This window comes from Branchiostoma lanceolatum, chromosome 13 (genome assembly GCF_035083965.1).
Source record: "Branchiostoma lanceolatum isolate klBraLanc5 chromosome 13, klBraLanc5.hap2, whole genome shotgun sequence".
Taxonomy (NCBI): Eukaryota; Metazoa; Chordata; class Leptocardii; order Amphioxiformes; family Branchiostomatidae; genus Branchiostoma; species Branchiostoma lanceolatum.
This window is the reverse complement of record NC_089734.1, coordinates 11,858,432-11,871,998: the sequence shown is the minus strand read 5'-3', so window position 1 is coordinate 11,871,998 and position 13,567 is coordinate 11,858,432. Positions and strand designations below refer to the sequence as shown.

At 41.2% G+C, this 13,567-nt stretch overlaps 3 protein-coding genes across 9 annotated transcripts in view; 2 read left to right on the top strand and 1 right to left on the bottom strand.

Moving 5' to 3' along the window:
* The first annotated feature begins 85 nt into the window (after positions 1–85).
* LOC136447973 (ribonuclease Oy-like) lies at positions 86–11,871 on the top strand. Of its 2 annotated transcripts, none has more exons than XM_066447128.1 (4): positions 86–444; positions 1,174–1,463; positions 2,114–2,210; positions 10,992–11,871. In XM_066447128.1, exons 1-4 carry the CDS (start codon positions 199–201, stop codon positions 11,112–11,114), a joined length of 756 nt encoding a protein of 251 aa, XP_066303225.1. In that variant the 5' UTR covers positions 86–198; the 3' UTR covers positions 11,115–11,871. The 2 variants fall into 2 exon arrangements, with proteins under 2 accessions (XP_066303225.1, XP_066303224.1); XM_066447127.1 differs by lacking the exon at positions 10,992–11,871 and adding an exon at positions 2,317–4,126.
* LOC136447971 (tubulin alpha-1A chain-like) lies at positions 4,989–8,678 on the top strand. 2 transcript variants are annotated; one of them, XM_066447123.1, is made up of 3 exons: positions 4,989–5,124; positions 5,477–5,699; positions 7,380–8,678. In XM_066447123.1, exons 1-3 carry the CDS (start codon positions 5,122–5,124, stop codon positions 8,507–8,509), a joined length of 1,356 nt encoding a protein of 451 aa, XP_066303220.1. In that variant the 5' UTR covers positions 4,989–5,121; the 3' UTR covers positions 8,510–8,678. The 2 variants fall into 2 exon arrangements, with proteins under 2 accessions (XP_066303220.1, XP_066303221.1); XM_066447124.1 differs by lacking the exons at positions 4,989–5,124; positions 5,477–5,699 and adding an exon at positions 6,938–7,124.
* LOC136447968 (NXPE family member 3-like) overlaps positions 11,779–13,567 on the bottom strand; it is a 35,483-nt gene continuing 33,694 nt past the window's right edge. For all 5 annotated transcript variants that reach the window (XM_066447117.1, XM_066447120.1, XM_066447116.1 and 2 more), the window contains one exon: positions 11,779–13,242. In XM_066447117.1, the coding sequence (XP_066303214.1) occupies positions 13,120–13,242 (123 nt within the window). In that variant the 3' untranslated portion in view covers positions 11,779–13,119. The remainder of the gene's footprint in view (positions 13,243–13,567) is intronic.

Sequence of the window (13,567 nt, the reverse complement as noted above, 5' to 3'; positions counted from 1 at the left end):
TTACGACAGTGACGTCAGAGAAAGTAAGGGTCATGTTCGGTCACAAGGATAAGGTTCAAAGTTCAAGGATCATGTGATGCTTTTAACGTACGTTAGTAGTCTACACGGAAACAGAACTCTTCCGAAACTTTCCGCATTTTTCCGCCACTTTTCCGGCTTTTAGTCTTCTTTTACAGACTTTTCTTGTTCAGAGACAACATGAGGAAGTCTCTACCACCGTTGGTTGTGTTTTTCGTCGCTTTGTTTGTTTACACCGAGCAAAAACAAGGTGCAAACTTCACGTCGAAAAATGCGACGTTAGGGCAAGGGTCCAAAGATGACCACTTTGATTTCATGGTGTACACCCAGCAGTGGCCGGAGACCTTTAGACTGCAGACTGGACCAGAGGTGCAGATACCGGAGAATGTGACAGGATGGACAATCCATGGACTCTGGCCTTCTCAGGTGGGAATAGTAATAATAAAAGATGGAAATTATGAACGAATCAGGAAATTATGAATGAATCATAAAATGTATGAATTACCACAATTAACATTAATCCGCCAGGTTACATAAATCCGACAGGCTACATAAATCCGTCAGGTTACATAAATCCGCCACTTTGAAAAACAGTGGGTTTGAGAGATCTCTAGTGCAGCACTCCCAGGTATGTGTTATACTGGGCGTTGGGTTGGAGATCTGTTTGGACGTACCTTTTATAGGGTGGCGAAATTATGTACCCTGGTGAAACAATGATAATCATAATTTGAATGGGAATGCAGAATCTCAGTTGTGAACAAGTGATTTTAATAAAGATGTTAGATCATTTTCAGCTTGAACTTAATTTCATAAATTGTCATGCTTGTTTTGCGGTATGAATTGTATTAATTTCCATCTGGAAAAATTGATATTAATATTTTAGAAATCTATATTGTTAAACGGACTGCATATACATATATATGCTTTTTATTCATGGCTGTTTTGCTGTAAATTACAGGAACTTTATTCTACAGTAGGAGGTGTTTACAGTGTTTCAAGTTTGTGGCTGAACCACATGTAACACAATGAAAGACATACACATTATTGCGGTGTGCAAACGCAAAACCACCACAAAACTTTAATGATTTACAATATTTCATCATACATGTATCAACAACCAGAAATCCTGTTGCTCACTAGATTTTTGCTTTACAGATAAAAAAAGAAGCACCCAACTTTTGCAACAGCTCATGGACCTTCAATGAAAGCCTGATCCATGACCTGGGGCCCCAGCTAAGCCTGTACTGGCCCAACATGCTGAAGACTAACAACCTGTGGGCCCACGAGTGGACCAAACATGGGACGTGTGGAGCCCCACTGGCTGCCATACATGGGGAACATAACTACTTTGCCACTGGACTGCGGCTCAATGCCAAGTACAACATCACGGAGATGCTAGCCACTAATAACATCATGCCATCTGCCAATAAGGCGTACGCTTACAAGTAAGGCAATGTCAGTCTTTTGGGTGTTTCTATGGGAAGAAAAAAAGTGTTGAGAATGACGTAAAAGGGTTCTGATTACATTTCTGTTTGAATATTCAGCTTGAAATATGAGAAATGAAATATTCAAACCCCAATTCTCTTAGTTTTACACTGAAAACCCTATGATATATTATATGTGATGTGTGTTTGTCATCTGGGTATTTTAACTCTAAATCTGCATGTGCTCATAGGAAAATTTTATCTGTTGCAATACATACCCTCCCAAATTCTTGTATGGTTTGCAGTAAAAGGAAAAGGTAGTCCCATAGCCTTTTTGAGGCTGAAGGGGCAGTGGGTTGTTATCACTGTGTCTAGACTTAGTAGAGCATGGTATTGTAAGGTGGAGCTCATACCTCACTTTCCACCGCCTTTTACCCCCCCAACTTAAGTCAGCCCCCCCCCCCCCCTTTTTACACCTGGGTGGAGTGATGAAAGTTGTATAAAGTGGCTTTCCCAAGGACACAGCATCTAGCCAGAAATCAAACCCGTGACCTCTCGGTCTCATGTCTGCTAGCTTAGCCACTGGTCCATTTGACACCACTTCCTGGTTCGCACTGTGACTGTTAAACTTATGTACTAGAAGGTTCATGATCTACTTTTGTTATCCACAGAGATGTAGAGGGAGCCATCAGGAAGAACGTGAACAACATGTCATTTGTCATGCAGTGTTACTGGGACAAGAAGGCAAAGAAACAGTACATCTCACAGGTCAGTGAAGTTTTCATTTTAATTTTGAGAACAGTTCTTTCTTATTATGTAGTTTACCAACTCAAATAAACTTTCATGCTAACAGCCAAATCTGTCCTTTTTCCAGGTTATGCTGTGCTTGGACAAGCAGTTTGGGCTGCTGGAGTGTGACAAGTATTTGAGCGAGGGTGACTTGTGTTGGACCACTGAGACTATCCAGTACCCACCCTTCCAATATGACTTCAACTAAAGGCCACACAGTCTTCCGTTCATAGAAGGCAGTCAGGAGATTTGCTAGCTTTGCTTTTGACTGTCAGGAAAATTTGGTTTTGGAATCACTCAAAATGTGTTGCCAAGCATTAAGTCACTAGTCGGGAATTGCGAGTGAAAATTAGGATCAGCATTGTAAGTTTGTAACTTTGAAAGATGGTTACTTTAGTCAATAGGTTTCCATTCACATCTTGCCAAGGAAAACTAGTTAAATTTAAGCAAATACATTTTTAAACACAATCATTTATAAGTAACTCAGTGCATGACAGGCAAACTACTGTAATTCACTTTATCTTCACGGTAGCAAAGTTTTTGTATGGAAAATGAACATTTTCACTGAACTTTAACTTCACGGTGGCGGCAAGTGATTTACAGAACAGATGTGTGAAGGAATCATGAATAATAACAACAGGTTTTTTCACGGTGATGATAAGTTCATGGTACAGAGGTGACCTCGAAAACATTAAGCCTAAAGTTACAGTGAAAGAAACAAGAATTACAGTATTAATGTATTAATAGTGAACACTTCTGCATAAGGACCACCTGGCCATCACTTCTTGGTTGTCCCTTGTCTATAGTGACCATAGCAACTGTCTACTGACTCTGACTGTTTTTGTTTACTATAGATAGGTTTGACTATAGTCATAACTTTGTGTGGATGTTTATTTGCGATCATGTAATGATTTAAACATCCATCTGCCATGGATTCCATAACAGTGTTGTGTAGAACAGTGAAGGTTTATTTTAGGCGAGACACAAGAATATATTCTGGCTTTGCAGTAAGGAAACAAGCGCTAGCATTCCTTATTGGGCATCTACTTGATACTTAAAGCTTGAATGACAAAGCAGGTTTTATATTCCTGGTAATTGGACTTAGATTACATAGATTCTCAGGGTTTTCATCTTGTTCATTTAAAACACAATTTTTGCTGCTATGAGATTGCCAAAGCAATTCAGAGAAAAGTGAAAGAACTGACACATTTTGTTGAGTCTAAAGTTGAAAAATTGTGCTGTCTATTTTGGCAGAAATTCATAATTGTATGTATAAGATGCAACTGTTACAGTAATGAGTGTTGACATATTAAACAAATTCATTTTTTTCCTTTATGAAATTTTAAAAAACTTTTATGGCTCATAGAGTCAATACTTAGTGGATCAATATCTTTTGTATTCAATATACAGAATAATATGGAATGAAGCACAACCTGTAACCAGAGTTTAATACCCACTTTTGCTCATACAAATGTATATGCAAGGACCACTTTGAAAGTGACAACACTTAATAACTAAGGTATTGAAGGGAGTCATTAATGTGGTGAATTAGAGGTGAATATTCAAGGTGAATATTAGAGTCCATTCCGAGTCACCGCGAGGATTTTATAATAATATTTGTAATCATTTTGAAAAATTTCTAATAAAAGAATGTCTGACTGACAATAGTTCTAAATTTTTCTATAAGATCAAATACAAAAATATGAATTTATTTGAATTTAATTAGATAATTTAGAAATATTTTGAAAGTAACTGCATAAAAACCTCTTTATTTGTAATAATTTCTAAACATCTATGTGATTATTTAACTTTTAGAAATATTAACAGAAAATGGTAGAAAATGGTTAACAATGGTAGAATGGTGATTGCCCCCATAAAAGTAGGTGCTAATCTGGCCCTTCTGTCTGCCTTTGTACATCTTTAGACTTCACTGCAGGACACCGCTCGGTCCTTTGTGGAAAGCATTCTTCCCTAAACTTCGCAAGGATGTGTGAATTGCTTTCTTCCCAGCCCTCTGACCTATTTATAGAGATGTTACAAATAATGGTAGAAAATGGTAAGAAACTGTAAAAAATTGTAAATAATGGTAGAATGCTGATACCATTATTTAGAAACCATTGTAAATATCATATTCTACATCATGAATATTTCTAAAGTTTTAGAAAACTAAGAAATATTTAGAAAGTTGAAATCACATTCAAAATATTTCAAAAGTATCAAATCTCTTACACAAATAATAACAATAACTTGAAAATAGTTCTAAATTATGACAATAAAAACCCTCGCGGTGACTTGGAATGGACTCTAATGCTGCCCGTTGCAATAGATTTGAATAAAGTTAATTTTTATTTCAACGAAGTTGTTTGTATTCTCTTTTGATGTGAATCCGCAATACATGATCATGATGTACACGATATTCCTCATCATGATGAATACAACGGGACACCTTGCAGAAGTGTTCTCAAAACTGGGCGCGATTTGGTTGGTTGGTTGAATGGTTTGTTAATTGGTTGGCTGGCCTATCAGTTGGTAAACTGGCTGGTTGGTTTGTTAATTAGTTTGTTGTCCGGTTGGTTGCTTGGCTATTTGGGATTGTGTGCGAAGGGAGTTTCATCACTATGGGGGTTGATAGCTCCTGACCAATCAGAGTTCTGAATTTGAATTGTGTGCGAAGGGAGTTGATGAGTTGATAGCTCCTGACCAATCACAGCTCTGAATCTTTAAATTTGCATATCCCCCGGGCGAACTGGCGGGTATAAAGTCAACCGACGACGGTTGGTAGGCACAGATTCGTTCACTGAGACTCATAAACAGTCGGAAGTGACCGTCAGTTCAAAGCCTTCAACGCTATTTCTTTGTGAAATCCTCGCCCAACTAACAAGAACCAATCATGGTAAGTGTATTTTACTCCTTCTGTGAAATTTTAGCGGGATTTGTCCGGCCACTTTGACGTTACCCGATCAAGATCAAAATATTGAACATTTTGTCCCGTCCCTCAGAGAGACTGGATTCCGAAGACATTTTTCACCGAAATTTTCGACCAGACATCCAACTATTCAAACTAAAACGTGACCACCAAATCTAGGACATATTTTCCTGTAAATTTTGAGGTTATATTTGTGCCAGCAAAACTGCCACGGAACAGAGAACGGTCGGTCGTGCCGGTGACGCATAATTTTTTTCACGCCAAAAATGGCGGTGTTCCATGATGGAATTTCTCACACTTCTTCTCTCTCTTTTTCCAGCGTGAGTGCATCTCTATCCACGTCGGCCAGGCTGGTGTCCAGATCGGTAACGCCTGCTGGGAGCTGTACTGCTTGGAGCACGGGATCCAGCCTGATGGCCAGATGCCGAGCGACAAGACCATCGGCGGTGGGGACGACTCCTTCAACACGTTCTTCAGCGAGACCGGCGCCGGCAAACACGTGCCCCGTGCCGTCTTCGTGGATCTGGAGCCCACCGTAGTCGGTAAGAACATTCCCCCAATTTCTAACCATTTTCTGACGATTGAGTAGAGGTTGAGGTATTTTACCCGGGTTTGAATCAGATTTTTGACCGTTGGGGAAAAAATTATGGCGGTTTCCTGCAAATTATTTTCCACGTCACTGTCTCGCGATTCAAATCACGTCTGTAACGGTGTCAACCTGAGGACGGGCCGCCATTTGCTTTCTGCCGGATTTCCTAATCGCCACACCCATTTTCGTATGAAATATTTCTTTATACTATTATACCCCGTTTTCGTTCGGATATTGTAATGATACGACGATTTATCGGGGGAAAAATAAAAATTCGAAATTTCGTGAGTCATGCCTCAGGTAGGGAATGATGTCATGTCCTTTGCCCAAATATGGTCATGTTGTTTGTGGTAGACGGAACACATGAATATTGCTCATTGCTGAAAATAGTTTCAAGCCAGGCTTTTCGTTATGATTTTTATCTCCATGAAAAAATGAGATGTAGTTTTGGACTTTTGGTTGTGTGTCTTTGTGTGTGTGTGTCTGTGTTTAAAAGATACAAAAACAAAAGTTCTACTGCAGCACCAAGGTCACATATCATGGGGCCCAAAATCGACCTTGTCCTTTGTCTCCCCAACACCCACCCACATAACAAATATTGTAATCCATCCAGAGGTTCTTGAGTTATGCTGACTACAAATACAATAGTCCGGAAACACAGACAGACACCCGAAACTACATCTCCATTTTTCATGGAGATAAGAACTGGTCAGATCAGCATAGGTCTGCAGTAATGTGTAAGAGCATGACTTCTTCGGAACAATGAGCATGGACAGTTTTGCACAAAGAATGGGAAAGCGAAACTATACTATATGGGTAAGTTAAGATATTACTGTTCATTTAAGAACCGGGTCATATAAGGATTGTACTGCTCTTGATCTATTTGATCTTGTTCTGGTGGTTGCCAGTAAGTGTTTCTCTCTAGTGTCTCTGGTGCTGATGTCACCGTGAGAAGTGGGCAGCCAGTTCCTGAAGACTGGATTTTAGCATAAGCAGTGCAAAGAAAATAAGGACTTTGCATTTTGAGGGGTTTAGCTTTTCTTCTGTCCATCCGGGCAAGGGCGTTAATGTCGTCTTGGATAGATGTCGGTTTTGTCACATGTCGCAATTCTGGTAAGGACATGTCGTCAACATATTTGTAGGTGTCTGCTGTTGTCTTGTTGGCAGGGACAGCATCGTTTACCAGGGCTAAGAAAACCATCGGTCCAATTTAGTGCCTTGTGGAACACCACATGTTAGCGCTTACCTGTCCGACACTACTCCACGGTACCTGACTCTGTCGCCTACCCAAGGTGAAGCTGCTGACCCATGGCACGAGTGATGGCATTTATTGATGGCGGTCTTGTGGTGTACGGAGTTGAAAGCACGCAAGGAGTCGGTAAGTACAAGTGTAGTCACTTGGCCAGGTTTGTCTGCTGCTTCTACCAACTTGTGCCTCAGGAGAGTCATGTAATGAATGTGTGGTAGAGTGAACCATATTGTTGTGGATTAATGCTTGGGAGAATATCACAAAGACACCAGTCCATGACAAATCAAATTACATTTAGTTCTCCTCTTGAGTTGATTAGTGTGTGTGCTGCTTGCATACCAATGAGTTTTGCCATACTTAATGTAATTGCTTTGTATTCCCCAGATGAGGTCCGCACCGGCACATACCGCCAGCTGTTCCACCCTGAGCAGCTCATCACCGGTAAGGAGGATGCTGCCAACAACTACGCCCGTGGCCACTACACCATCGGCAAGGAGATCGTCGACTTGGTCCTGGACCGCATCCGTAAGCTGGCTGATCAGTGCACTGGTCTGCAGGGCTTCCTCATCTTCCACTCCTTCGGCGGTGGCACCGGCTCTGGCTTCACCTCCCTGTTGATGGAACGTCTGTCCGTCGACTACGGCAAGAAGTCCAAGCTCGAGTTCGCCATCTACCCAGCCCCTCAGGTGTCCACAGCCGTGGTTGAGCCCTACAACTCCATCCTGACCACCCATACCACCCTGGAGCACTCCGACTGCGCCTTCATGGTCGACAACGAGGCTATCTACGACATCTGCCGCCGTAACCTGGACATCGAGCGCCCGACCTACACCAACCTAAACCGTCTGATCGCCCAGATCGTCTCCTCCATCACCGCATCTCTCCGCTTCGACGGTGCCCTGAACGTGGATCTCACTGAGTTCCAGACCAACTTGGTGCCCTACCCACGTATCCACTTCCCCCTGGCCACCTACGCCCCAGTCATCTCCGCAGAGAAGGCCTACCACGAGCAGCTGTCCGTTGCAGAGATCACCAACGCCTGCTTCGAGCCAGCTAACCAGTTGGTGAAGTGCGATCCTCGTCATGGCAAGTATATGGCCTGCTGCATGTTGTACCGTGGAGATGTCGTGCCAAAGGACGTCAACGCTGCCATCGCCACCATCAAGACCAAGCGTACCATCCAGTTCGTCGACTGGTGCCCCACCGGTTTCAAGGTCGGCATCAACTACCAGCCACCCACTGTCGTGCCCGGCGGTGACCTGGCCAAGGTGCAGCGTGCCGTGTGCATGTTGAGCAACACCACCGCCATCGCTGAGGCCTGGGCCCGTCTCGACCACAAGTTCGATCTGATGTACGCCAAGCGTGCCTTCGTGCACTGGTACGTCGGTGAGGGTATGGAGGAGGGAGAGTTCTCCGAGGCCCGTGAAGATCTGGCCGCCCTGGAGAAGGATTACGAAGAGGTCGGTGTCGACTCCGTGGAAGGCGAGGGCGAGGAGGAGGGAGAGGAGTATTAGACATCTCACCCCCTGGAGAACCAGCAAAATGACGCTCGCATACACAAGAAACATGCGTGATGTTGCTTTTATTGGAAGGAACTATTGAAAAGAAAAAAGGTTTAAAAGTTGAAACTGTTGTGAACACTGTTGAGTGTTTATGAAGTTGGAATAAAAAGAGTTAAATGTACTTCTTTCTTGTTGAGAGCTTTTTTATGCTTAGTAGGCTAGTGCAGCTTATCAAAGAACAGTCATGTATAGTAGTTTAAGTGAGAGTAGGGAATCATGAACGCTGGTCAGTGGCCCAGTGTAGTTTAGTAATAACAAAGGTTGATTTCAGAATATGAACAGAAACTACCAGATATGAGTAAAATTATTAATGTTATTGAATATAGTAAACTTAATCCAGCTTGCAAGACCGATGCAAAATAGTATTTTCTACAGGTTTGCAAAATTTCCTATCCCACTAGTTTAATCATGAAAAAGCCTTAAGAAGAGTGAAACGTTTTTAGTGACAGTCCCCCTTCTACTGGCATGTACCCGCATACACATCATAAATGGTGAATGGAATGAAACTTTTAGTTGAAAGAAGTGAATGACGAATAAGGAACTATACCTACCTGTCAGGCCAGCTTATACACACATGCTCTGCGAAAAAATAGGCGAGGCGTGGCCATTCTTTGTCCAAGGTTTGTGGAGAAAAATCTGAAAAACCACATGAAACTGGCATGGCCCTATTGATTCTAATACCTTGTCGTCCGTCTCACTCAACTATGTACGCAGTGTCTCTGCTGTAGCCTCTAACATATACCAGGCCCCCGTCCTATCACTGGCAAAAATGTAGAAATCGGCCGAGGTACTCCGCTATACAGGGTAGTCCGCTATACAGTGAAGCTCCTTTATCGATAATGCAGCTTCACTGTATAGCGGACTACCCTGTATAGCGGAGTACCTCGGCCGATTTCTACTATTTTGCAAGGGATAGGACCGGGGGCCTGGTAGAGGCTATCGCTGCTAAACAGTTGTCTATTCACCTGGTCATGAAAAAAAGATGAAACATAGCTGAATCAAGTTTCACATCCTGGAGGTGTGTAGCCACGGCCAGGGAGGGTTTGTTCCCGATCAGTTCCTGGTCCTCCAGAAAACCATATAAGATATTATCATATGTTTTGTGTTTGTCATCCAAATCTTTAGTGCTCATACATGCATAGGATAATTTGTAGCCTGATTGAATCACGCTAAATTCCCAGACAGCGTGAGTTTGCATTATACAGACTAGATACTGTAATTCTTGAGTTACTAACTGTAACTTAATTTTAGCTGATTTAAGCGTCACTAGTCAACAGCTAAAATTTCATCATCGCAAATATTTGATCACTAATAGTCTATTTCAGACAGTAATGTTTGTTCCCACCGTTAGAATTAAGTGCCGTGACGATTTCCCCCCAACCGCTATATTTTCCTGCCTCTATTAATCAAAGTGATTTACAGTAATTTGATGTGTCAATGAATGATGAATGGAACTATTGAACAAAACATTCCCTCCCAAATTCTTGTATGGTTCACAGTAAACGGCAGGTTAAGATAGTGTAATAGCCTTCTTGAGGCCATAGGGGCAGTGGTTGTTATCCACTGTGTCTAGACCATGGTATCATTCCGCTGCCTTTTACTTCTCCAACCAAAATAAGCTTCCTTTTTTACACAAGGGTGTAGTGAGAAAAGTCATGTAAATTGCCTTTCCTAAGGAAACAATGTTCGTTAAGCCAGGAATGCTAGGAATCGAACCTGTGACCTCTCGGTCTCTTGTCTGCTAGCCTAGCTACTAGTATATTGCCACTGGACCATTTGACGCCACTTACTAGTTGACAGTAAAATAATACTTGAAGGGTACTCTTGTTATCCACAGTGATGTTGACAACTTGAGGGAGCCATCAGGATGAACAACATGTTGTTCGTCATGCAGTGTTACTGGGACAAGAAGGCACAGAAACAGTACATCTCACTAATTCTCACAGGTCAGTCGGGTTTTCATTTGTCTTATGTGTATCAGACAGATTCCAATAGTCCATTTTCCTAGGCAAAGCCTCACCCATGGCCTCTAATACACTAGTATACAATATACCTTGGGGAGGCTCTGTTTCACTCGACAGAAGTCTCCACTTTTGTGCGGGTGGCCTCTAACCAGCTGTCAGCAAATCAGAGAATCACCTAGAAGTTTTCTTAAGGTAAAACTAATTTCCTGATTATTGTCAGCTGGCTAGTGGCGATACCGACTTTCAACAAACTTTGACCCAGTGCTGACGTTACACCTGCATGAAAAGCATGTGTCCACAGCTGGGTCAGATAGCTGAAGAAGACCAAGAGATTGAAATTCAGTCAATTCCTTCAGTTGGAGAACAGTTTTTTGGCGACGCCTCAGGGGCGGAGGCATTTTTTTCTCATTACGTAGTTTACCAACTCAGATAAACTTTCATGCTAACAGCCAAATCTGTCCTTTTTCCAGGTTATGCTGTGCTTGGACAAGCAGTTTGGCCTGCTGGAGTGTGACAAGTATTTGAGCGAGGGTGACTTGTGTTGGAACACCAAGACTATCCAGTACCCACCCTTCCAATATGACTACAACTAAAGGCTACAGTCTTCCTTTCATTGTCATCATCATCATCATCATGGTGTTTCCCCAGATGACCCAGTGAGGGGCAAAGTAGGGGGGGAGTTGAGGTCCCAGGCTAAGGCAGGCAGGCCTCCAGCCTGGCACGGTACGACTCAATGGTGGGAGCCGTAGATTACATTTTCAGGAGATTGCTAGCTTCATCTCTGACTGTCGGCTTGTCAGGAAAATTTGTCTTTGGAATCACTCAAAATATGTTGCCAAGCATCAAGTCTCTAGCAGGGAATGGAGGGTGAAAATTAGGATCAGCAGTTTCAAACTGGTTTCCTTAGTCAATATGTTTCCATTCACATCTTGCCAAGGAAAACTAGGTAAACGAATACAGTATTGAACACAGTCATTTATCCGTATCTCAGTGCATTACATGCAAACTATTACTAGTGACCACTTCTGCATAAGGACCACCTGGCCATCACTTCTTGTGGCCATCACTTCCTTGTGGTCCCTAAGGACCAATTTGAAAGTGACAACACGTAGTAACTATGGTGTTAATTAAGTCATTTATGCTGCCTATTGTAATAAACATATTATAACATTAATTTTTATTCCAAGGAAGTTGTTTGTATTCTCTTTTAATGATACCCGATGACATTCCTTATCATGAGGAATACAGCAAGACACCTTTCTGAGATTGAGTAAAAATACCCTTTATTCACATATATTATATACATACTGCACAAAAAATAAAGACCCAGTATGTGCACATTCGATGTCATATGGCCTGTGTTTTATCTCAATGTGGCATGTTTATATGACTAAAGTGTTCCTATAAAAGTCAAAAACATATTGCACCCAGTACATGGCAACTGTTCCCAAATAAGCTTTCGCTTACAGAAAAAATAAATATTTGGATACAAATGCACTGAATGGGAAATCTATATTCTACGAAAATGCACGCAGTGATGACAAGTGGTACAATTGCACAAAAGTGCTGATACTATGTGGTTGGCTTGTAGTACTTTTTAGTACTACTACTAGTGGAATTCTTTCTTTAAGATTATAGATAAAAATACAGAGTATGGCTGGCATTAGTGTTTCACCCCCTATAATACCAACATTAATAAACACCCGGCCCCTAAAATGCCGATGCAGTACAAGCCCACCCATTTGAAAGAAAATCAAACTACAGCCCATTTGTCATAATGTTAAATGGAATAATTGTAAAAACTAGTACTATTCCAGTTGCTGGCAAGACGTGGCATTCAGCCTATTCGAAAGGGGGTACATTAAAAACGACTGTAGGTCTCGGATATCAGTTTTGGCTTGTCATAATGTTCATCATACATTTTCCTTCTCTAGACCAATTTAAAATGGCCACTATTTTACTAAAATTGTAGTCATTTTGACTTGTGTAATCTGTTTCATGATTGTGAATCATGATAATGTTTTTAATCTGTAGTATGCTAACTTCATATTTAATCCTATGTAATAAATACAAGGTCTGACATACAATGTATTGCATCTGTCGAGTGCTATAAGTTAAAAAAATACTGAAGCTTCCTTCTCTGGAAAGTGGAAAACAATGTACCTTCAGACAGACATCTTTCACAAATTGCACTGTAGGATACACTTATATATTTGATATTTTTCATAGATCCATGATTTGTAAAGTTACAATTATCATAATAATAATGATACAAATACCTTTGTAAGCTGGCATCAAATACACAATGTATATACATTATTCCTATATCTAAACCCTAGAGGATGTTCAACAGAAAAAGCAAAATGGGGGCAAAAACGAAAATATAAACAAGGGTGTGGGACTTCTGCCCATTTTACACAACAGAACTATCAAAACATGGGTAGAGGGACATTTTCAAACTGGCATCTTGCTCCCCATTGTTTTCTTGGAACAGCCCTTAGTTACTAATACTTGTAATCATATCGCAAAGACTTACATGTACAGTAGATCACAACTTTCAGTTACTATCACTATCTATACAACCTAACTACATTTGTACTATAGTGGACATATATGAGCTAATAATAGGGACAGTTCATTAACAACTACATTAAATGTGGGGTGGATGTTGTCAGTGGAATAATGGCATGCTGTCATGTCCCACACATCCAGGTATGTCACCTGCAACAGACAAAAGGCAAAAACAGTTGTTTAAGTTATTGTACTTACAAACAAAAGAAAACATACCAACAGTTATTGTTCAAAAGGAAACTGCGGAGATTGTAAAAAGTTCATTGCTTCTTCATGATGCAAAGGTTTATCTGCAAACAAATTGTTTTTAAGATTTCTTGTTCAGAAAGATAAGAACCTAAGAAAGTTTGATTTTCAAGGAAACTACTAGAGGGGTCAAAAAATATACTTGACCTACAATCACAAACAAACAAGAAAAGCCATGCTGTCTACAAACTTACCACTACTGGTGAAAACATACGGTAAATTTGGAAAT

Coding starts and splice junctions, on each gene's coding strand:
- LOC136447973 (XM_066447128.1), top strand. CDS start 199: ATGAGGAAGTCTCTACCACCGTTGGTTGTGTTTTTCGTCGCTTTGTTT. Junction 445..1,173: donor ATGGACTCTGGCCTTCTCAG/GTGGGAATAGTA, acceptor TTTGCTTTACAG/ATAAAAAAAGAAGCACCCAA. Junction 2,211..10,991: donor AGAAACAGTACATCTCACAG/GTCAGTGAAGTT, acceptor TCCTTTTTCCAG/GTTATGCTGTGCTTGGACAA.
- LOC136447971 (XM_066447123.1), top strand. Junction 5,700..7,379: donor TCTGGAGCCCACCGTAGTCG/GTAAGAACATTC, acceptor TGTATTCCCCAG/ATGAGGTCCGCACCGGCACA.